Source organism: Rana temporaria, chromosome 9 (assembly GCF_905171775.1).
Source record: "Rana temporaria chromosome 9, aRanTem1.1, whole genome shotgun sequence".
NCBI lineage: Eukaryota > Metazoa > Chordata > Amphibia > Anura > Ranidae > Rana > Rana temporaria.
In genome coordinates, this window is record NC_053497.1 from 148,593,847 (window position 1) to 148,619,219 (window position 25,373).

General features: G+C 42.0%; 1 protein-coding gene across 2 annotated transcripts in view; it reads right to left on the reverse strand.

The window, feature by feature from the left end:
- The window catches only part of COL27A1 (collagen type XXVII alpha 1 chain), a 540,002-nt gene that overhangs the window by 379,238 nt on the left and 135,391 nt on the right, over positions 1–25,373 (reverse strand). For both annotated transcript variants that reach the window (XM_040324820.1, XM_040324819.1), the window contains exons 9-11: positions 24,344–24,397; positions 12,757–12,801; positions 9,182–9,235 (exon numbers count right to left, since the gene is read on the reverse strand). In XM_040324820.1, coding sequence (XP_040180754.1) covers positions 9,182–9,235; positions 12,757–12,801; positions 24,344–24,397 — 153 coding nt within the window. The remainder of the gene's footprint in view (positions 1–9,181; positions 9,236–12,756; positions 12,802–24,343; positions 24,398–25,373) is intronic.

The window sequence follows — 25,373 nt, forward strand, 5'->3', positions numbered from 1 at the left end:
TCAATCCTGTGATTAGCTGTGGAAAGCATCTCCACTGAAAGCAATGGGAGGCTTTTAGATCCCACCATCTGCATCCAGGGCTGATCACTTGCATGTGATCATTGTATGAAGGATTACACGTGAGTGGCCTCGATCAGCTTCAGGAGTCCGCAGCTTCCTATTGCTTTTAATGGGGCTGGCTCCCACAGCAAATCACCCCTGCTACTGTTCTCGCACCTAAATCGAATTGCAAGTGTGAATGCACCCTTAGGCCGGGTTCACACTGGTCCGACATTGGGAGCTCATGTCGCATGACATCTGAAAATCAATGTTTCCCTATGGGAGCCGTCTTAACTGGTCCGACACAAGTCAGTCCCACTTTGAAAATGCTCCCTGTACTACTTTGGTCCGACATTGATCCTACTTCAGCCCATTGAATATCATTGAAGTCGGATCAAAGTAAGACATATGATTACAGCAGCAGAAAAAGGAATTTATCTCACTCTGATAGTCTGACTCGTTCTTTGACCATTTAAAACAATCCCAAAGTCGGATCAAAGTAGTATCCTGTTCATTTAAGTCAGATGGATGTAGGCCCGATGTAGGACTGATGTCGCAGAGCAAAGTAGGATGAAAGTCATATGGCTGTCGTGTCGTATCAGTGTAGACCCAGCCTGAGCCTGGGTTCACACTGAATGCGGGTTTGAAATCCTGCGTGTTCAGCTGAACTCGCACAATTAGAAACCCGCATTTCAGCCTGACAGCTCGGGAGCGATTTCAAAGACATCTGTGCAGATTCCTGCTAGGGTTGCCACATCATCCCTTTAATCCAGGACACACATAAATTGCACAGGTTCTGTGGCTGATTAAGGTGGTAAATAAACTCACTTGGTGTCTTTTCTGCATTATCCACTTGCCTACTGGGCATTTAAACCCCCCTCCTGCCCAGACCAATTTTCAGCTTTCAGTGCTCTCACACTTTGAATGACAATTACTCAGTCATGTAATACTGTACCCACATGAATTTTTTGTCCTTTTTTCCATACAAATAGAGCTTTCTTTTGGTGGTATTTGATCACCTCTGGGTTTTTTATTTTTTGCGCTATAAATTAAAAAAGACCGAAAATTCTAATAAAAAATATTTTTCTTAGTTTCTGTGAGAAAATTTAGCAAATTATTAATTTTTCTTCATAAATTTTAGCCACAATTTATACTGCTATATTTCTTTGGTAAAAAAAAAACCCACATTCGTTTATACTTCTTTGGTCTGTGTGAAAGTTAGAGAGTCTACAAGCTATGGTGCCAATCATAACAAATTGATCACATCTGATGTATTGGCGGCCTATCTCAGCCAGATGACACCAATACGTGGCACTGATGACAGATGGCACTAATACGTGGCACTGATAAGGCACTGATGACATATGGCACTAATACGTGGCACTGATAACAGATGGCACCGATACGTGGTAATGATGACACGTGACACTGATGACAGATGACACTGACAGGTGGCACTGGGGACAGAGGGCACTGGTCGGTAGTGTTTTATGTAGTGTTCACTCACAGATCTGCAGCACAGGTTGCTCTCTCTCCTCACACGTGGTCTCTGTGTGAGGAGGGAGAGCCAGCAATGAGATATGATCTCATATGTTTACATTTGAGATCATCTCTCATTGGCCACGCCGATTGAGTGCCAAATGGCCGTTCGTGCCATTTAGCACAATCTGTGATTGGCTGTGTTCAAGGGACACGGCCAACACAGATTTTACTCGATACGCGCCCTCGGCGGCGCGTGGTGAACAAGTAAACAGGAGGACGTCCAGGGACGCCCTCCCGGCAATTCAGCGCCGCACTGTAGACCTCTTTAGTCTATAGCGTGGGCTCAAAGTGGTTAAAATCAGCCTCAGAACCGGTTTAATTAATATGTGTACTGGATTAAAGGGATGATGTGGCAACCCTAGTTTCTGCACAGATGTCTATTAAAATCGCCCCCAAAGTCGCCAAAAGTAGTGCAGGAACTACTTTTTCTAATCAGTGTGGTGCCGCAAAGTCACACCGATTCGGACGATGCGATTGCCGGAAATAGGTGGAGATTTGGCATGCAATTTAACAGGTTGAATCCAGCACAGATGTCTATTGAAATCCCCCCCGAAGTCGCCAAAAGTAGTGCAGGAACTACTTTTGGGAATCGGTATGGTGCGGTATGGCCGCACCGATTCGAATGCATTTCAAGACCCGATGCAAACGGGGAATTCTCTCTAAGGCTCAGTTCACAAATATGCGGTGCGGCACACCACATGTGAGTCGCACAGAAATCACAACGCATTCCTGTGCAAATCACATGCGATGTCTGTGTGGTGCGATTTGAGCCATTAGTATGGTGTGGTACACTGTGGAAATCTCAGGACTGGATGTACAGCAATACAACAGCTCTTCTATGCATTTCATCTGTGCCTTTAGCCTTTTGCATGGAATTTAACTTGTGTAGTTTTGATGGCTGCACAGAAGTACAAATCATTTGGCCAGTATATTAGTGCTGTCAAGCGATAAAAATCGCATTAATGTCATAGCTAACTCACGATTAATCGCGCGATTAAGGAGGTTCACCCTTTAAAACATTTTTTTTTGTTTTCTTTTTTTTTTTTTTTTTTATAATATTAAATTGTGTTTTTTTATTTTTTTACATTTTGATCACTTTTATTGCTGTCACAAGGAATGTAAACATCCCTTGTGACAGCAATAGGTAGTGACAGGTACTCTTTATGGAGGGATCGGGGGTCTAAAAGACCTCCGAGCCCTCCTTTGCACTTCAAAGTATTCAGATCGCCGAAAACGGCGATTCTGAATACTGTGTACTTTTTTAAATCCGGCGCCATTGGCAGCCGAGAAACCCGGAAGTGACGTCATGACGCCGCTTCCGTGGTTTCAATGCGGAGACTGAATCAAAGCCGCTTACGGCTTAGTGTCAGTCTCCAACCTGGACACAGAAGGCGGTGGATCTAGGATCGGGTCTCCCGGTGGGACGGGAGGCCCGGTCAGAGCGGCGAAAGGCGGTGGGAGATGTCCCCTCCCGCTCCTCTGGCATAACAACCGAGCGGCTTTTAGCCGCATCGGTTGTTATGTTTGGATAGCCGATCGCCCGCTCTAAACAACGGTACCGGGATGATGCCTGCGGCTGCAGGCATCATCCCGGTATAACCCCCGAACGCCGCCTCGTTAATCGCGCGATAAAAAAATTGACGGCGTTAACATGGGTTTGCGTTAACGCCGTTAATAGCGCGTTTAACTGACAGCACTAATATATATATATATATATATATATATATATATATATATATATATATATACACACACACACACACACACACACATATACACACACATATACATACATATACATACACACACATACACTTTAACTGTACAGTATATATATATATATATATATATATAGCTTTTTGATTGGAGTTTATCGTTTCGGATTGGAGCTCACTGGCAGGAAAAACATAAAACTTTCCTAAACTCGTCTAAACTTTGTACAAAAAATGCTCTATATGGACGTTTTTTACTCCAAAGAGAACAGACATTTTTTAAGCCCAGTGTACATGGAGCCTAAAAGTGTAAATAAAAATACAATAGGCAACCACCATTAAGTGCTTAAACAACTGATATCATAAAACAGTCTGAAGCTGGAAGCAGACAGCAGACATTCCTATTTGGTCAGCATTACACTGCGCTTTGCTATGCACATAATGGCCCATCCCATTCATCAAAAACAAACTGCTGTGTGTAGCTGGCAGGATCCTGTGGAGTTATCTCTGCTTAACGGACCTGTTAAAGTAAAATCACTTTTTTTTTTCTTTTTTTACGGTACTTGGAATTTTCTGCATCAAAGCCAGCGGAGCCCAGAGCACATCTCTAAATCAGATTGAATATATATCTGCAGTGTTTGTTTGTGATGTATGGTTGAACCATACCGCTGCTTTTTAAATAAGTCAATGGGGGTTATTTACTAAAGGCAAATCTTTTAGTGCAAAGTGGATTTGCCTTTCGTAAATAACCCCCAAAGAGTCTTAGTAAAATGGAACTCCAGCTAAATATGGTTGAAATTCATATACATATTACCGTTTTACCTGCCAAGGATTTGTAATTTTCGCCTGTCCCAAAAGTGAAGGGAATCCCCCTTTTAGGCCCCTTTCAAACTACCACGACTTCAAAGTCGCGCCATTTTGCCTACTTTGAAGTCGTACTAATATGAATGGTAGTCATTGGAAATCATGGGGAAGTCATACAAGTGTGAAAGGGGCCTTAGACAGATTTCACCAAAACATTTGCCCCAAAAGAAAAATGTACTTGCATCGCTTGTTATGGTGAAAACTATAAAATGTTGCATTGAACATCACTTTCTTTCTTAGTAACAATCACTAGGGTGTGGAGAGAGGGTGAATCTCAATCGGGACATAGACAGCAATAAAAAATTATAACGTGTGGAAGTGAGAAACTAGATTAAAACAATTAGTCGTTCAGATTGTAACACTGGCTGCTCTCAACAAAAGTGGGAGCCCAAATTTGAAGATTCACAATGAGAGCGCCATACAAAAGGACTAATGCAGTGTACACACGATCGGACATTCCGACAACAATACACTGCCGCATACACACGGTCACACAAATGTTGTTGAAAATTCTGAACGTTAAGAACGCGGTCACGTACAACACTACAATGAGCCAAAAAAAATTAAGTTCAATGATTCCGAGCATGCGTAGGATTGATTCCCAGCATGCGTAGGATTTTTGTGCGTCGGAATTGCATACCGACTATTGGAATTGCATACCGACTATTGGAATTGCATACCGACTATCGGAATTGCATACTGACTATCGGAATTGCATACTGACTATCGGAATTTCCGACAAGAACTTTTGTTGTCGGAAAAATGGAGAACCAGTTCTCAAACATTTGTTGTCGGAAATTCCGACAGCAAATGTCCAATGGAGCCTACACAAGGTCGGAATATCCGACAGCAAATGTCCAATAGAGCCTACACAACGTCGGAATATCCGACCAAAAGCTCACATCGAACATTTGTTGTCCGAAATTCTGATCGTGTATACGCAGCATAAGGCTCAAAACAATCACAAGGAGACAATACAGAACAGGCAATGATTTTCAGAAGCGCAAAGATCTCCCCTTCTTTAGTTCTTGAATGCAATTGAGAGATTGGAGGACTCGTGCACACGATCCCGATTTCCGACAAGAAAACCAAGGGTTTTTTTTAGCAAGAAAATGGCTGAAATTTGTCTTGCATACACACTGTCACACTAATCTTGGCTGAAATTCCGACCGTCAAGAATGCGGTGAAGTACAAGTATGACGAGCCGAGATCAATGAAGTTCAATATGCAGTTCAGCTCTTCTGCTCGATTCTGGGCATGCGCGTTTTTTTTGCGCGTCGCAATTGCATACAGACGAATGTGATTTGCAATAGGAATTTTTCCTGCCACGAAAACTGAGATCCTGCTCTCAAACTGACAGAAAAGAGCATACACGGCCGGTTTTCCTGACAAAAACTTCACATCGCACTTTTCCTGTCGCGAAAACCGATTGTGTGTACGAGGCATAAGATTTACATAATCACCAGTGTTTAACCGTTTGCTGCATAAAAAAAAAACGGGACAGGACACAGATCAGTGGAACTCTGGATTAGAATGGATGGGAGATCTTTCAGCCCTCAAAATGCGTTGGCTGTTCTGTGTTATCTCCATTAAATTAATATCAATATTAAAGCGCTTGGACTATTAGACCTTTTGTTTGGCGCTTTAATTGGATTTTGTACAAGCAATACAAACTTGACAGAGTTTCTAATTCTTCCTCGCACTATTCAAACCTTAAAAGGAAAAAAAAAGTTGTGGCTCTACATAAACTTCAAGGCTAAATGGTTAACACATATTTACTCTGTGCTATTAAACATATAGAACATGTCTACCTATAACCTCAATATAATGAAGTAAACAATCCCTTGAAAAGAAACCCTCTAAAATCTCTTTGGCTCATTCTCAGGAGATCACCCCGCTGTCAGCACTTGATGAATGCAGTAGGCAGCAGGGTAAACAGACAAACCAATATAATTACTGAGAGCACAGGAGTTTATTTAAAGAGGGTCATGACTTCCTATCCCCAATGTACACTGCTTTGAAGTTACATGGTCCCTCTGTGTATAGATTGGCTCTATAAAACCATCACCCACCGAGCGCAGGACAGAACAGTTTCTGAGTTTAACAAGTCTTTAAAAAACACACAAGTGCTCATCAATTATCCACACTTTAACAAACTGACCTACAAAAAACCTGAAGTCTATGTAAACAGGGAGACTTGGGCCTCGTACACACGATAGGTTAACCAGAGGACAACGGTCTGATGGACCGTTTTCATCGGTCAAAACCGATCGTGTGTGGGCCCCATAGGTTATTTAACCATCGGTTAAGAAAAAGCCAACCGATGGATTCCTAACCGATAGGTCAAAACCGATCGTTGGTAGGCACGACCATCGGTTAAAAATCCACGCATGCTCAGAATCAAGTCGACGCATGCTTGGAAGCATTGAACTTTGTTTTTTTCAGCACGTCGTTGTGTTTTACGTCACGGCATTCTGACACGATCGGTTATTTAACCGATGGTGTGTGGGCGCGACGGACCATCAGTCAGCTTCATCGGTTAACCGATGACAACAGTCCTTCAGACCGTTCTCATCGCATGGACTGATCGCGTGTACGAGGCTTTACTTTTACCAAACTTAGCTGGCTCAGGCTTTCTGCTATTCTCCTGTACCTGTTTATTTACACATTTGATGGGTTAGGAGGCACCATGTGGCTTGTTTGTAGTTACACTCTGATCACCACATAAGGAAAGAGCTTTTTACAGCAGTCAAATGGCAGCATTTAAAGTGTTTTTTTTTAGCTCTGTATACTGTGGAGAAGGAGCAGAATCCCTGTTGGGTTTTTACTGCTATCTGGGGCCTGGTTAGGAGAGATTTCAACTCACTTGGCGCACATGAGGGATAAATTACTGATCAAAAAAGCAGATTTTTCTAAAAAAAAATAATTAATGAAGGATGCACGGTCCTTGTTTACACACCTGTGTACATAGGCACATTACAATTAATGGTCTGTATTTTAGCTCAGTAAAAAAAAAAAGAAAGCTGTACGGAGCTTTTTCAAGCTGCAGTGTGCAAGAGGCCTTATACAGCTCAAGTTCATGCCATTTCCCAAACGTGTCCTCCTTTTAGATCAACAGTTGTGACAATGGTTTGCTTATGTAACTTTACTTTAGTGACTGCTGGCAAGCAACTGGACAACAGGTAGCAATGACACATTTAAAGGGTATTACCATTTCAGTAATTGAGGAAGAACTTCCAAGAAACTAATGGGGCAGGAGTGACACTGCTGAGACAAGACGTGCTCCATGCCTCAGTGGTGCGTATCTGTCTAGCCTCAGTGCACAAGGTAATGAATACACTGCAAGTACAGAGCAGGGCACACAGACCGGGGGTATAGTTATTTCTGTGTTGCTGCCAGTCTGTTTTATTCCAAAACTGTTCCACTTTCTGGCGTGTCACATACTGTCATGCCCAGGTACAGCTTCTGAAGGCAAATCGAATTCGCCCAAGCCTGGTAAAACTCCTATAACAGGAACAAAACCCATGAGACAAACCTACCTAATCTGAGACTATACTCAACTGCATCTACATAGCAACTGGTGGACGACTCCACTCACCAGTGGGGGCACGTTTGCATTAAGCTGTAACAGCCCACTTATCTTACCTGTGAGTTTGGGAAATTACGCCCTGTATACTTGGTCCTGATATGGGCAATTGATACATTAAGCTACATCAAATAAATGTAAAATGTTGCTCATTGCAAGGAAAGACAAAGAATAAATACCACTGATTTTCTACTCAACCTTAGGACCATTTTTTTACTTTTTTTACATTTTTTTAAAATTCTACTTAAAGATACACAATTTATTTTTGAATGGAGTGTATTACTCCTGGTGGGTTCTTGTTGCTATCTGTGCTGTTCTACTCCATTTACTTGGAAAGCAAGGTGCCATATAGCCTTTTTCAGTAGACTGTCCTCCTCTACAGACCCTTGCTACACCCTTAGGCCGCGTACACACGATAGGATCGTCAGAGGAGAACAGTCTGAAGGACCGTTTTCATCAGTCCAAACCGATCGTGTGTGGGCCCCATAGGTTAGTTAACCTTCGGTCAAAAAAATGAGAACTTGCTTTAAAATTTAACCGATGGACGACTAACTGATAGGTCAAAACCGATCGTTAGTACGCACGACCATCGGTTAAAAATCCACGCATGCTCAGACTAAATGAGGGGGGACGGGAGCGCTCGTTCTTGTAAAACTCGCGTTCGTTTTGGAGACATACATTCATGGTACATTCGTCACGCTGTAACAGACAGAAAAGCGCGAATCGTCTTTTACTAACACAAAATCAGCTAAAGCAGCCCCAAGGGTGGCGCCATTGGATTTGAACTTCCCCTTTATAGTGCCGTTGTACGTGGTTTACGTGTTCGCGTTCTGACACGATCGGTTCATTAACCAATGGTGTGTGGGCGCGACGGACCATCAGTCAGCTTCATCGGTTAACCTAAGACAACGGTCCTTCAGTCCGTTTTCATCGGATGGACTGATCGTGTGTACGAGGCCATACAAAAGACACCATCTTCTGAGGTGAACTTAACTCTCTGGAAATGGAAACTGTATTCAACTCCAGAGCGCTTCCAGACCCCCGTGGAATGTAAAATGCCAACTTTTTGTAATTCAGTATTTGCACAGGTACACCTAAGGACATAATAATATAACATAATACGATGGTACTTTTTCCTGGTGATAGGTCACTCAGGCATCAAGCACTTTCTCCAGCTGGGCATAGCTACTCACCTCACTCCAGAGTTTTTTTAATAGTCTAGCAGAGTTATGTAGAGGAAAATAGCCTACTTAAAAAAATGATGGTCTGGCTCTTCTGGCGCTTAGCTTAGCAACCTTGACAATGCAAATAATTTAAAGCCCTCATTCACTGGTCTCACCACAGTAATGCAAAGTGAACTGTTGTTGCTATGAGTCACAGCACATTGCAGCTTTTTTTAAATGTACTTATGTTTTAGTACTGAAAAAAAAATACTCACGCGTTCTCCATCAGCTCCAGGCAGGCCAAATAATCCCGGAGGGCCAATATAGCCCTGCAAGGAAAGAAAAAATAAAAAAACATGAGAGCCAACTCAAGCCTCAACCTTTCCTACATGCCTGGGGGCGTCAAACTCTTGGTGTAGCCATGTCTCCTCCAGCGCTGGTCTGAGGTTTTCCGTGATGAGATAAACCTTGAGGCAAGTGTATATGCCCATGGACTGCATGGTGCTGGCTTCCACGATGTAGTCCAAGGGCACATACCCTCACACCAGGGACCGTAGCATTCTATGCAGGAGGAAGGCAGGTGTCACATCAGGGATGGTGGAATTCTATGCAGGTGGTGTGTGGCCAAGAATCTGCTGTAAAGAATTCTAGTTAGGAGTTAATAGCAAAAATTACTTAACAACATGGTTGGTTTACATAATTAAACCAGAACAAATAGCTGTGGTGACCATGGCAGCCAATAAGGTACTTGCTGACATCTTTCTTTTTTTTACAAATAAATAAAAGCTACAGAAGCATCTTATTAGCTGCTTTTGGCAACAGCACAGTTTTGCTTTGCACTGGTATTTATAAACCAGACCCAATTTTCTGTTAAGCAAACAATAAGAAAAAAACATTAAAAAAGAACCAAGGTTTTCAACTGTTCATTAATAACAAATGTATCTGCATTACCACCCAGAAAAGCAGAGAGAGCCCAGAAAAATCAGATAATAGTGGCTAAACAATACAAGTCTACAGATATGAAAGTCGCCAAGTCCCTATGTGTGTAGATTGAATGTGTTTGAATATTTAAAGAAATTTTATGAGATCTTGATGTTGCAGCCACTTTATCACGTAGAGAGAGAAAAGCTGGTAATTTCTGCAACTTCCAATCCATCTACAGAAAAGAGCTGGGAGTATCAGAAGACGAGATTAGATGAGGCTACTGCGTTTGGTAATATGTTCCAGATCAAAGATTGAAAAGAAGCACAACGTTTCATTTAACCTCTTTTAGACTTGGCATGAGTTAACAGAGGATAGCGCACTATAAAATGTACAAGGAAATCACACATTGCAACCAATTCATAGCCCACACTCCTTGACAAAGCATTGTCTCACATGTCGTAATCCTGGTGCTTCTGTAAACTTTTCTCCCATCTACCTTTGAATCAAGTCTCCACCTGTTAGAGCTCCACTCTGCCACAGTGTCTTGTATAGATACTTCTGCACATAAATGACTGAAAATACTGTGCAAGAGCCACCATGTGTTATTATTCATCTTCTTTAGCGCCCAGGTTATTTAACAGAAAAGCAGCCAACTTCCATTATCAGAGCTTGGATTAAAGAATAATTGATATTCTTTCTTACAACCCATTCAATCCATCTATAGCCAGCAATTCATTGTCTGGATCTTTCTGGCACAATTAATTCAAGCCCTGATAAAAAGAGGTTTCTGTACAGCCTCCGAAACACACTGGTATTAATTCTGTTAATGAACCATTTCATTGTAAAGACAAAAAAAGAATCACACCTGGACAGATATCCCTAGCTTGGCGCTCTGTTTATGTAACCTTGCGTAACTTGGCTATCCAGTGGGTCAGATGTATGCCAGATTCTTTATTTACCCTGAAGCTCAGCACCTCACCATCCTACTCTTCAAACAATGCTGGCTGTCGGACTATGATGTTGAACTTCTGGCTTCAAAAGTCAGTAACCTAGCACAAGCAGATTTTTCAAAACTCAATGAAGTCCCTAGTATTCTAGGAAAATTATTTCTAGAAAATCCTTTATGCCTCAGTAGTCTCTAAAAAGATGGGTAGATTCCCAAAAATCCCACCGATATCCTCTGACACTATGGGGTTTTACAAACACTGGAGCGTGCACAATCTGGTGCAGCTTGGCATGGTAGCCAGTCAGCTTCTTTTTAGCTTGTTCAATTAAGCTTTGACAAAATAAAAACTGGAAGCCGATTGGTTTCTGTGCAGAACAGCACCAGATTTTCCACTCTCCAGTTTTAGTAAAGCAACCCCAATGTATGCTAAAACAGTAGCAATTTCCTAACTGTATGCAACCACAATAATTCATCAAAGTGACATAAAAGACTAATACTGCGCAAAAAAAGTAGCACAGTCTTTTTAAATGTGCTTCAAAAGACACCAAGCACAGATGACCCCCAAAAAAATCCTAGACGTCTCATTTGCATATGGCTTCAAGATGTGTTCCTCGGTTAATGTTGAGTTATATAAACAGTTTCTGAACTTCTAGCCACGGACTGTGAGCGCAATTACTGCCCACAGATTACAGAGCTTTGTTTACTCTGAATATAGATATTGTGAGCAGCTGGGATCATGCAGCAAGACTGGGGAACCCTAATAGAAGACACGGTATTAAACTGACTGAACGGAGAAGTCTAAACTCATCTAAAATCATTCCTGTTCACAACTGCTTTATATGATGTCAGTGTACCTCCATAAAACTGCTGACCACTCTACATTCTAAATCTGAGCTTCATACAATTATACACACAGTTAACATATACAAGAGCTATTTTACCTGCTAAAGGATTTGATTTAAAAGTATCCATTCCTGCGACTTACACAGTCCCACCAGGTAGCGCAGCCAGGTTGCTGATCTGACTTATCTCTATTTCAGGTAAGAGAATACAGCTGTCATTATCCTGGATATTAAAGAGCAGCAGAACACTGATGCGCTAACCCCTCTGCTCACTTTGCTCTCTCAGAATGTTCCATATCAGCATATAAAGCATATTTTCTCCAGATAGGTCCCTAGTGCTGCCCCTCTCACACTGGCAGAGTCTGGGAATCAGCGAAAAGATCCCCTGCTGAGTAGGCAGATATGAAAATTATTCTAGGAGTTCCTCTGGAGTAAAAAAAATATATTTAAAAATAATGAGAACGGTAAGAAGCTCTGGGCTGGAAGGACAGAATGTAAATCCTTTTACAGGTAAAACAGCTTTCATACTGTATATTATTTGGTTAAAGGATACAGTTCAGTGTATAATACAGTCATATTTGAAGTACAAAGGACATTATCCCTAGATGACATGCAATACAGTAATCAATACTCTCTGGTTTTGTGGTCACCTTACCACTTTGCTCTTCCATAATATATGTTGACAACAATTGAATAATGTGATAAAACAAAAGCAGGAATTATTACAACCACTGCTGCAATAATTCTTGCTTTGCTTTCATTCATCTCACAAGTAGAGCTGGGTTATCTGCTCTGTAGGTCAAGACCTAAAGCCGTGATTTGGGCTGCAACATCATTTCCTGTTCGGCACTGGGAATTCAGCTCTGCTTTTCTGTGCTGATAAAGTATAAAAACAGGCTAAAAATAATCTGTAAATTATGACAAAATCATTATAAACCACAAATACAGTTTAAAGGTGTTATAATTCATTCCAAAAAATGATAAAACTACAAATACATTTCAATCAAGCTCATACTCCTAATGTGATAGACATCAATGGTGTACTTGATACTCCAGTGGGTATCCCAGAATCCTCTGGTTGTCTCTGCTAAAGAGACTGTCTCACACATCGGGCTGTAAATTATAGAATGACACTAACCCGGCTTCCCTTTGGTCCTGGAACTCCTATTGGTCCCGGTAATCCCTGGAGACAAGACAGATGAGAAAAGGGATACATATTAAGAGCTGTCACATAAGACACAGAAGATGGTAACATAAAATATATGCTCTGAGTGACAATAACATTTATGCAATTACAACATATACCCTGTTCCCCCAAAAATAAGACTTAGCGTGATTTTCAGGGATGGTTGCAATATAAGCCCTACCCCAAAGGTAAGCCCTAGTTAAAGTCCTTGTAAAAACACGCACCGTAATCGGTTTTGTAAAAAGATTATATAATGTTCAGTGTGTCTCCTTGTGTAACTTTATTTACAGTGCCGCTGGGTGCTCACGTGACCCGCCGGAGATCTTCTCCACTCCTCCTGGCTGATGTCAGTGGCCCCTCCCTTTACAGTTCTTGGAGAAGGGCTGACGTCAGCCGAGATCTCTGCCCCTCCCTCTGCTGTATTCAGAGTGGGGAAGAAGAGCTCTGGCAGATCACGTGAGCGCCCAGCAGCACTGAAAATAAGTTATTTACCACAGTAAAGTTACACAAGGAGACACACTGCACATTATATAATCTTTTTACAGAAGGGATTACATAATTTTACAAGGACTTTAACCAAGGTTTTGGGATTACAGAATTTCATAATGCTGACTCCTGAGCTGACAGGGGGAGAGGGAGAGAGAAGAGAGGGGGAACTTTAAAAAAAAATTTTTTATTGTTTTATTCCGGGTTTTTTAGAACATAGAGGGGGGTAAATGACACAGCACAAGCACTGTGCTGTCTATCATGCTTTAAAGAATCAGAATATATATTTTTTTCCAGAAGACTATGACATGACTGTATTTGAATAAATGTACATTATTGTACATACCGTAAATAAATAAGACATCCCCTGGAAATAAGTCCTAGTGTGATTTTTGTAGCCAAAATTAATATAAGACCCTGTCTTATTTTCAGGGACATGGTATATTAAACCAGTCATTATTTTACACTTACCGTATTTATTCGAGTATAACGCGCAAAATTTTATACCCAAAAAAAAGATCAAAGTTTGGGTGCGCGTTATACTCGAGGACTTTGTCCCCCCTGCCGCCGCTACCGCCGCCGCACACGCCGCTGCTACCGCCGCCGCCACCGAAGCCACCAACACCGCTACAACGTTAATCACGCGGCGCGGTGGGAACATTAGACAGCTTTCGTTTGAATAGCTGTTTTCCCTGCCGCGCGTAGACACTCCCCCTTGGACGGATCTGTCCAATCGCAAGCAAGGGGGAGTGTCTATGCGTGGCAGGGAAAACAGCTGTTCAAACGAACGCTGTCTGTAATGTTCCCACGCGCCGCGTGATTTAAGGTAAGGGGACATGGCTGGACATACAGGGGGCATGGCTGGACATACAGGGGGCATGGCTGGACATACAGGGGGCATGGCTGGACATACAGGGGGCATGGCTGGACATACAGGGGACATGGCTGGACATACAGGGGGCATGGCTGGACATACAGGGGGCATGGCTGGACATACAGGGGGCATGTCTGGACATACAGGGGGCATGGCTGGACATACAGGGGGCATGGCTGGACATAAATGATTTTTGGCAATTACAATGATTTTATACCGATTTTTAATTGAAAATTAGGGGTGCGCGTTATACACGGGTGCGCAATATACTCGAATAAATACGGAATGCATCTGTTCTTCCTAAATGGTGACAGAAGTCAGTTTGGAAGCCATGTAATAATTTAATAAAGCACAAATTTTCAATTCATGAGATGCTGGTGACATAACTTTTGTAAAGTAACTTAAAGTGAATCTAAGCCCAAGAATAAAAATGTAATACTTTTCCAGTCACTTAGATGTGGTGACTGAATTTGTTTTCTTTTTCAGGCTAGGAACATTTTCTGGATGTACAGAACAATAGTTGTTAATCCTGCCAGAAATCCAGTGTAATTGTAACTTAAACTGAAACCCCAAACAATGTTATCCGTTTTACAGCCATCTTCTCTAAACTATAAAGGCAGTTCTTTCCTATAGAACATAGATCAGGAGAGGGGGAGGCATGTGTAGTGCAAATCAGGAGAGCAGCCTAGGGTGACAATGCTGCTTCTCCATAGATGTAGTACAGTGAGTGAAGTGAGCGAGTGTTGCCACCCTAGGACTGTCAGGATCAGCAGGTGGAAATATAGGAGGAACAAATTCCAAAAGAAAATTATTGTAGTCACCACATCTTTGGGTTTGGGAAGCTGAAATATATTACATTTTTGTTTTGAGTTTAGATATGGCTTAACGTCAAACAACTCCTATAGAATGGAAATCCTGAAACTATTATAATGTCCATTGAACTACCCTTTATTGTAGAAATCCAGCAATATTTTGTAGTTTAGGGTAAAAGATCCTCTGGCAGGTTTAATGGGGGTGGTAGTGAAAGCCCCAAATGATCCACAATGGCTCAAAAGTGAAACGGTCCAGAAATATTTAGACAGAATAAAGGTGGATAAAGCACCTGGACCAAGTGACATCCACCCACGGATCCTAAAATAATTGAGCTCTTTAATTTCAAGGCCATGGTTTCTAAAATGTAAAGACTCGTTAATGACTGGGATGGTACCACTGGATTGGCACAGGGCCAATATGGTGCCCATATTTAAAAAGGGATCAAAGTCTTTGCCAAGTAACTATAGACCGGTTAGTTTAACGTCTATAGTCGGGAAGATACTGGAGAGTTTGATAGAAGACCACATGAGTTCTTGCTGGAAAAATATTTTAAGCAACAGACAGCATGGATTCATGAAAGACAGAAGTCAAACACACCTGATTTTTTTTATGAAGAGGTAAGTTTAACCTTGGACAGAGGCGTGGCTGTGGATGTGGTATACTTGGATTTTGCAAAAGCGGTTGACAGTTCTCCACACACGGCTCATGTGTAAGGTAAAGTCTACAGGCTTGGAAATATCAGTGTGTAAATAGATAGAAAACTGGCTAAAAGACAGAATTCAGAGAGTCATGGTTAATGATTCTTACTCTGAATGGTCCAAGGTTATCAGCGGTGTACTCCAAGGTTCAGTTTTGGGACCCTTACTTTTCAATATATTTATAAATGATATTGGGTCTGAGATCAAAAGTAACATTTCTGCCTTTGCAGATGACACCAAGCTATGCAGTGGAATAACGTCCTTGCAGGATGTCTCCAATTTACAAGCCGACCTCAATGCTCTGTCTGATTGGGCAACGAAGTGGCAAACAAGGTTTAATGTTAATAAAGTTATGCACTTGGGGGCTAAGAATATGCATGCATCATACATGCTAGGGGGAGTACAATTGGGGGGATCTGTAGTGGAGAAGGATCTGGGGGTTTTAGTTGATCATAAGCTCAATAATGGCATGCAATGTCAAGCTGTGGTTTCCAAAGCGAGCAAAGTCCTTTCTTGTATTAAGAGAGGCATAGATTCCAGAGAGAGAGAGAGAGATATAATTTTGTCTGTTCAAATCATTAGTAAGACCTCATCTGGAATATGCAGTTCAGTTTTGGGCACCAGTTCTCAAAAAGGATATCGGGGAACTGGAGAAAGTGCAGAGAAGGGCAACCAAACTGATAAGAGGAATGGAGGAGCTCAGCTATGAGGAAAGATTAGAAGAACTGAATTTATTTCCTCTTGAGAAGAGGAGATTAAGGGGGGATATGATCAACATGTACAAATACATTATTGGTCCATATAGTGATCTTGGTGTTGAGTTATTTACTTTAAGGTCATCACAGAGGACAAAGGGGGCACTCTTTACATCTAGAGGAAAAAAGATTTCATCTCCAAATACAGAAAGTTTTTTTCACAATAAGAGCTGTGAAAATGTGGGATAGACTCCCTGGGCCAGATTCATGAAGCACTTACACCGTTTTTTTGGTAGATGCACGGCGTAAGTGCAGATTTGCGCTGGCGGATCGCTGCGCCTTACCCAGAGAACCAGATTACGCCTCCAAATAGACTTCATCGCCTCGGTGTAACCTTTCCACGCCGGCGCGGCGTTGGCGCAGATTTACGCTGGTCCGATCTGGCGCGGCCATGGTTTTTGTGTTTTAAATATGCAAATTAGGTTTTTGGGCCGATTCATCAACTTAAGCTTGACCGGCGCAGGCTACTCCCGGTGAGCGGAGCTGAAATTTCCGGTGCAAAGTTACACCTCATAAAAGCAGGGGTAACTTTGCACCAAACTTGCAGAGGTCAGCTGGAGAGCAGCTAAAGCAGCAGCGTTACAAACGAACTGAGCAACAACACTTGCTGGACAACACATAGAGGCGGTCCCCATGTTGGGAGAGGCCCTCAATAATTACAGCCCTCTCCTCTGGGCTGAAATTGGTCATCCGCCCACCTGAGGATTCCTCATCAGCCATAACTGCCCCACCACAATGCAAACGACCTAGCTTAGAAAAAAAAAAGCTTCAGTACATTTGCACCTGCAGGGCGGAAGTCTGGGCTGATTCATGGACTGGGCTTTGGTAGTGGGTCGGCGTAGCTCAGGGATCACGCCGGGGCGCAGTTCTGAGCATGTGCAGATTGGGGCATTTACCCCTGGATGTCACTGAGCATGTGCGGTCTAAGATGCGCCCCGGCGTGACCCCTGCGCCACGGTCGGCACTTCATTAGCATAGGGTGACACCCAGTTGGCCTTACGCCGTCTAAAATCCGCCCCGCTGGGGCATCGTAGACAAAAAAAGTTTCTTGAATCACCTAACTGCCTCTCCGCGCTGGACTGGTGTAGTCTAAAAATGATGCACCACGCCGGTGCAAATCTGCACCATTGTTCATGAATCTGGCCCCCTGTATTGTGGTTCTGGCAAACTCAGTAGATTGCTTTAAAAAAGGCCTGGATTATTTCCTAAATGTACGCAATATAACTGAGTACTAAGATTTATAGGTAAAGTTGATCCGGGGAAAATCCGATTGCCTATCGGGGATCAGGAAGGAATTTTCCCCCCTGCTATAGCAAATTTGATCATGCTTTGCTGGGGTTTTTCACCTTCCTCTGGATCAACTGTGGGTGAAGGTTTGTGTATGTGGGATTGTATTTTATTTATTTTTTGGTTGAACTGGATGGACTTGTGTCTTTTCTCAACCTGACCAACTTTGTAATGATATAACTACGGTATGTTTCTGTGTCCCAGTTTGAGAGATGTAGGGGCAGTGTGGGGAAATCTAATTTATACAGCTGTCACTTTAGCAGATTTACAGTATTTACGATCACTTCGGAGAGACATCCTTTCATGTCCTGTTGTGTCTCTGATTTAGTATATGAGAAAAATATCATCTTCCAACCCAATCTAAAAAGTTTTGGCTGGAGCCATGCTAAAATAAACCTTAAGGCAAAACTTTTTTTAGTTATGGATAAAAATTAGAACACACCTGTCAGTTTTTATTGGTTAAGGAGATTCATCCTCTCTATTTGTCTTGTTTACTAGTATAATTGAAAGGAACAGTATAAGAAAAATTGCCCCCCCCCCCCAAAAAAAATAATAGAGGGGAAACATTCTGAAGAGGACAAAAGTTCTGGTGACCTGGGGGTCCCCAAGGAATTCCCTTAATTTTCAGGGATTTCCTCTCACTTCCTGTATGGCTATGGGACAGGAAGTGAAGTAAAATCTCCCCAAAAGGACACAGATGGCAAAAATTAAAGAAACATTTTTTGCCTTAAGTTCTACTTTAATGAATAAGATGAAGCAGTTTTCACTCTGAATATCCAATTAGGTGTAAAGGAAAAAAATGGATTGGACATCCCAATTCATAAATATGGGCAATGGAGTTGCCCTGCCCTCTAGAACATTCTCTCTTCTACTTTAAGCTGAGCTTTAACGTATATCAGTATAAAGCCATTTTTTTATTTCAGAAGTAGTAGGGAAGGACCGGGTTATTGCTATCTTGCCCACTGGGAAAATTTACCAGTCCTGGTGACCACTGCCATCATCACTAACAATCAAGATGTTTGGGTGGTCACTGGAAAAGAATGGGAATAGAGGAAATCTTCCAAAGTTGTATGCCGCATACAGACGATCGAAAATTCCGACAAGAAAACCGTGGATTTTTTTCACGGAATGTTGATTTAAACTTGTGTTGCATACACACTGTCACACAAATCTTGTCGGAAATTCCAACTGTCAAGAACGCGGTGACGTACGATGAGCCGAGATCAATGAAGTTCAATAGGCAGTTTGGCTCTTCTGCTTGATTCTGAGCATGCATGTTTTTTGTGCGTCCGAATTGCATACAGACGAGCGGATTTTCCAATAGGAACTTTTTCCATCTGAAAAATAGAGAACCTGCTCTCTTTCTTTTGTTGGTGGAAATTCCGACAGCAAAAGTCCGATGGAGCATACACACGGCTGGAATTTCCGACCAAAAGCAAACATCTGACTTTTCTTGTTGGAATTTCCGATCGTGTGTACGCGGCATAAGAGGAGATTTCATTTGTATTGGGGAGATTTCCTCTCACTTCCAGGTATGTTTTAGAAACGGGAAGGGAAGGGACACCCCCTCACCCCCAATGGGACACAGACGAGAGAAAAAAATACCAGGGGTTGAAACCACCCCTTACTATAAAAATGTTTTGGCTTTATTTATACCCGGAGTAATGCCCCTGCAGCTAGATTGAACAGGCTTCTTACATATGCATTACGATAAGTTTAAACCTCTTGGTAGATGACACTAAGTGCAACCTCCCTCTCAGGGTCCCATGTGTGCAGGGTGAGGCTACAGTGTGCTGGGAGAGGACAGTGCTGGAACACTTTAGGTTGTATTTTTACAGGCTCAGGACCATTCAGAACACTTCGATAGGGACAATCAATGCTTTCCCTGTATGGCCCCATACACACGTCCGAGGAACTCGACGGGCAAAACACATTGTTTTGCTCGTCGAGTTCCTTGTGAAGCCGCCGAGGACCTCGGCGAGCCAAGTTTCCCCATTGACTAACGAGGAAATAGAGAACATGTTCTCTATTTGGCCCGACGAGATCCTCGTCGGCTTCCTCGGCCAAAAGTGTACACACCACCGGGTTTCTCAGCAGAATACGGCTCCGATCGAGTTTCTGGCTGAATTCTGCCGAGAAACTCGGTCGTGTGTACGGGGCCTGTCACTTTAAACACAATACTGACTAATCATAGTTAGAGAGCTTCCAATATTGTTACTTTCACTGTCTAAGTTTTAGATTTTCTTAACTATATGCAATCCACATTTTATTTTGATAATTTGAAAGAGCAGACAAAATAATGATGCCATGAGAATGACAATGTACAGTGAAAGTCATTTCAAAGCATGTAAGAAACATGAAAAAAAGTTAAATCATAAAAAATAAAAAATAAATAGCACTTATCATACTGCCAAAGAAGAACAACTAGTGCCAACCTACAGGGCACCTTTCAATACCTGATCTGCACACCAACGCTGTAGCCTGGCCTAGGTCAACAAGGCCCAGGCCTAGGGCAGCACTTTGCAGGGGGGCAGCACGGAAAGAGTCCTCGCCAGCTTGCGCTACACTGTTAGTGTAGCGCCAGTCTTATGGGGTGGACTGGGCTGAGAGACATATTAGTCTATCGCCCCTAGAAAGTGGCCGTACTGCTTCCGGTATGCAGGCGGCCGGCATTCCGCAACGGTTTGGTGGGTGGGGGGGGCGCAGCTTCTAATGTTGACCCCCTTCGGCCCTCAGTCCCCACTCAAAAATGTCAGTGTCCCCACTTAAACAGCAAGGGGTGTGGCCTTGACAGGAAGGGGTGGGCCATATTTAATTTAGGGGGTGCACAAGTTTAGTCAGGCCTAGGGCAGGACAAAACCTAAATACACTACTGCTGCACACAGTGGTAGAAGAATGCTTACACTGTTAGTTCCTGAATGGAAAATTGCATTCTTTAATACAGATATTATCAACCAGGCCAAGACTGATGTATGAGGCTTTGGCAAACATACAGTGTAAATGTAAGCTGGCTTGCCTGGACTCCTGGTTATACAGACTGAACTTAAGTTTTGCCAATCACTTGGCTTTAGTTTGTCAGTAGTAGCAGTGAATACAATGACACAGCCCTTCTGTGCTCAGTATGGTGCAGATATATATTACATCTGCTAAGCATATTTTATACAATGTAATATCTTTTAGTTTTTTTGGTTGCAATATACACAGATGCTGACCTATGTCCATAGCCAAAAGCATCTACAATGGGCACGTAAGCAATAGAACTGGAGCACTGAGCAATGGAAGAAGGTGGCCTGGTCTGATGAATCACATTTTTGTTTAGATCATACGGATGGCTGGATGCGAGTGCATTCCTTACCTGGGAAAGGGATGGCACCAGGATGCACTATGGGAAGAAGACAAGCCAGGAAGGCAGTGTGATGTTCTGCTGGGAAACCTTGGATCTTGCCATTCATGTGAATGTTACTTGACACATATCACCTACTTAAACATTGTTTTTAAACAAGTGCATCCCTTCATTAAAATGGTATTCCCTGATGTTAGTGACCTCTTTCAAAAGGATAATACACTCTTCCACACTGCAAAAAAGGTTCAAGAATGGTTTTGAGGAACACAATGAGTTTGAGATATTGATTTCTCTTTCAAATTCTCCAGATTTCAATCCAATCAAGCATCTGTGGGATGTTTTTGGAAAAAAAAGTCCCATCCATGGAGGCCCCAGCTCACAACTTACAGGACTTGGCACCGGCGTATTCCTGCCCTTTAGGAGGTTTATGACGCCGGACACGGCTTAAGATCACGTAACTACTGTGATTGGCTGTCACGGCGGCCATGTGGTCTGAAAACTGTGGGGACCCTGTACCGACCGGCCGTAGGTCCCCTGGACATGAAACTTGGCACACGTTTTCCTCTACAAGTGTGCAAAGTTTGCTGTCTGGAGGACCTACAGCCGGAGAGCACTGATTTTTCAAATCCGGGCACCCCTTCTATATACTCCCATGTTAAACGTAAGTCTAGTCATGACACAGTGAGGCATGGACACAGTGAGGCATGCACATGGACACAGTGAGGCATGCACATGGACACCCTAGGCTTATACTCGAGTCAATACGTTTTCCCATTTTTTTGTGGTAAAATTAGGTGCCTCGGCTTATATTCGGGTCGGCTTATACTCGAGTATATACGGTACTTATTGCTTTTTGTATTATATATATGTTTACATAAAAAAATTGGGGAATTAACTTTTTGTTCTGAATAAAAAAATTAATAAAAAAAAAAAAAAAAAAAAAAAAAAAAAAAGAAAAGAAAAAGCTTAATCCAAGCCAATATATATTTTTGGGGTTTGGACTGAGTGAGAAGAGTCCATGTCTCTGTCCATGTATGAGAGCTTTCACCTCATGTGCTCTGCTGGTGACCGCAGAGAATAAAATCTCCCCAACAGCCAAACGGACAGCAGCACCAATCGGACATTCTCACCGTTTACCTGCTGTACTGTAAAAAATTATTTTGTTCGTCTCTGGCTTTCATTGGAGATTTTGCTCACTTCCTGTCTCAGTGACCACATAGGAAATAAGGAAAAATAGATGCAGAAACAGTAGTAAAAACCTGACGTGGGTTCTATATGCTCTCGTCTGAGATTGTGTTTAACAATGTACCGAAGGAGTTATACAATGCAAAAAATGCAGCTCCTCCACTTGATTAGATAATTGCAGAATTGTGTTATAAGAGCAAACATTTAACAGACAGGGCAAATATAGTAAAAAAAAAAAAAAAAAAAAAATTATGTTACTGTCCAAAATTGAAAATAATTTAAAATAAAAACCAATAATCCTAAAACTGCACAAATCATATAAAGCAATTGCAAACTTCTTTCACACTGATCAGTTTATCTTCTGTTTTGTGTTCCAAAAATCTGAAGAAAAATGCATAACTATTAAATCCTATAGAACTCTAGTCAGTGGGTCAGTTGCATTTTTAAAAGTGCTGCATTTTGTGCTGTGGTTGGATTTGTGGTATTTATTTTTTAATATATATATATGTCCATGTTTCACGGGTGCTTGCTGATGTCCGGCAACCAAAAACTCACCAGGGAGGTGGTAAAACCGCATATGCATTTCTACTGCAGTTTTGCAATGGAGCAGTGTGAAAGAAGCAAAAATCATTTTTTTTTAATGACACAAGTTGCCAAATGGACATCCAATAAACACCTTATACTATGACAATCTATGTGGTGGCAGTACTTAAAATGCAACATGTGTACTATTCATGTAGCATGGTTATAGGTAAAACTGAGAATATTGCTAAGGAGGGTGGTCAGATCAGAATGCCCTCAAATAAGACACTCTGCTGGCTGTATCCTAAATCAATGAGATTGGCTCTGGCCTGTTTATAAATTGTGTAGTTTGATTTATTTTCCTGTTGAAGAAGCTATGTCAGACAGTTAAGTCCATAAAGAAACTCACTTCTCCTTTTATGTGGATCAAAAATAGGTGATCTGGCTGCTTTAGGAGGGCAAAGATGTCAATTAAAGAATTTTTCGCTTTCAAACCTGACAACATCTTTGTTTTTCTATTAACAGCAAAGAACGACTTTACAGCCTGAAATATTTGCTCTGACAGGGAGAGAATACAAGTAACTAAAAATGAAAAAAATCAAGCAACTCCTTACAGACAAGGATGCACTCTTGCATATGGCCATTGTTGACTGGTTCTCTTTACTAAACTAAGCTTAAACTAAGCTTATAGTAGGAGACCAGAGACCTTTCTATGCTTGCAGGTACTACTAAAAAAACATAGGGCTCTGTCACACCATAAGTTCCCAGAACTTCCTATGCAAGTTTTAAGTCAGAGCATAGGTACAGCTCCATCCTGCTTCCCAAAACGAAATGCCTGATAACTTAGAAACCTACTTAGAGTTTTAACTGCTTCTTAAGAGTGGTGGGTGGGTATGTGTGTGGGGAAGGGAGTTGCCATAAAAAAATAAGTGCCCTTCCAGAAAACTTTGGCTGAAGTTGGGCTTTGGGGCAGGGATGGCAGAGTCACTAAATTATTTTGGCTGGATATTCAGGAGGTTGTCCAATCTACATATAGGCAACCCTTCCAGCTGCAGACACGGAGAAGACAGTGCTAAAAGGTTATAGTTAAGACAAGACAGCTTTGTCAGGAAAAAACACAGAAAAGTTTTTGCTTAGGCAAGAGTTCTTCTTTATGCCAACTTTAGTCTAAAAGGACTAACATAGTGCAATAAACTGCAGCACCACCTAAATGTCAAATATTTATTTAACATATTTTACATACAATTGTGAATGCTGTAAGTAACTTTTTTGTATCAACTTTATTTTTGCTTTAGGGTTAATGGTCCTTTAAATGTTCTTTTACAGAAACCAGTGTAATTTGCCAGCTCTTTAAAAGCCATTCAGTTGGGGGAATAACTGGAAATATGATGTGCAATACTGCAAGGCTTCTCTGTTTGCATTACCCAGTCATTTATAATAAAAGCCCTTTCATTCAATACAAACAGCAATGCAAAAATGCCTAAAGAAACTCTCAGGTGAGCAAGGTGTTGTCTAGCCCTTAAACTCGCTGCACAGAGTTTTAACCTGCACTGCAGCATGGTAAGATTTACTGCACCTGCCTGCCAGGATAACCTTTGGCCCCCGGGCTGCCATCCGGTCCATGCTCTCCCTGCAAGAGAAGAAAAGGCACCACATTAAATCCTCACTCCTGCTTCCTGTGCCCCCTTAGCTACAGCTAGCAATGAATTCAAATATCCAAACTCAAGACGGCACGAAACAAGATCTGTATCTGTCACCCTAAACAAATGCTAAAATAAGAGGAGTTCCTTTAAGGTGTCAGCGAAATCTTTATCTATAACACATGGAATGGTTTGAAGCAGTTGCTCTCTGCCAAAACGCTTTCAAGAGTCAATGGTCTCTCTTGAAACAACCTTACTATTCATTTCCATCCCTGTGCAGACCAACTTATCCAAACATGCAGGAAGGGGGGAGGAAGGTCGAGGAACAAGAAGGTTATAGTGTGAACATTAATCCTGTCAATGGTTGGTAGGAATGTAGGGGTTAATATGCGGATTAGGCACAAAAATTGGGAGCTGGCGATTTCCACTAACGTCATTTTAAAACACACATTTATTTTGTATAAATGTAAAAGTATTTCTGGCTGTCATTTTCAGAGGACTCCAGAGACGGGCCAGAGAGATTCCTGCAAATGAAGAAGTGGCTTTAATAATGAGCGAGAGGGAAAGACAGGACGAGGGAGCGAGGGAAAGGGGGTGAAGGGGAGAAGAATGGAGAAAGAAAAAGATGGGGATAGAGCGGATGAGAGAGGGAGTGAAAGGGAGAATGGAGAGAGATAGTGAGAGAAACAGAAAGAGAGCAAGGGAGAGTGGGACAAATATGGGGTAAGAGAGAGGGAGAGCAAGTAAAGAGAGAGAAAGTGAAAGCGAGAGAGAGAGAGAGAGAGAGAGAGAGAGAGAGAGAGAGAGAGAGAGAGAGAGAGAGAGAGAGAGAGACACACACACACACAAAAATGGGGAGACATTAAGAAAAAGGGAGATGGACATTTTCAGCAGCCTGTTCATTTAATTTAGTAATGTGATTTAGGAGTTTTATTCTCAGTAGTCTGGGGTTTAAATCATCCACTT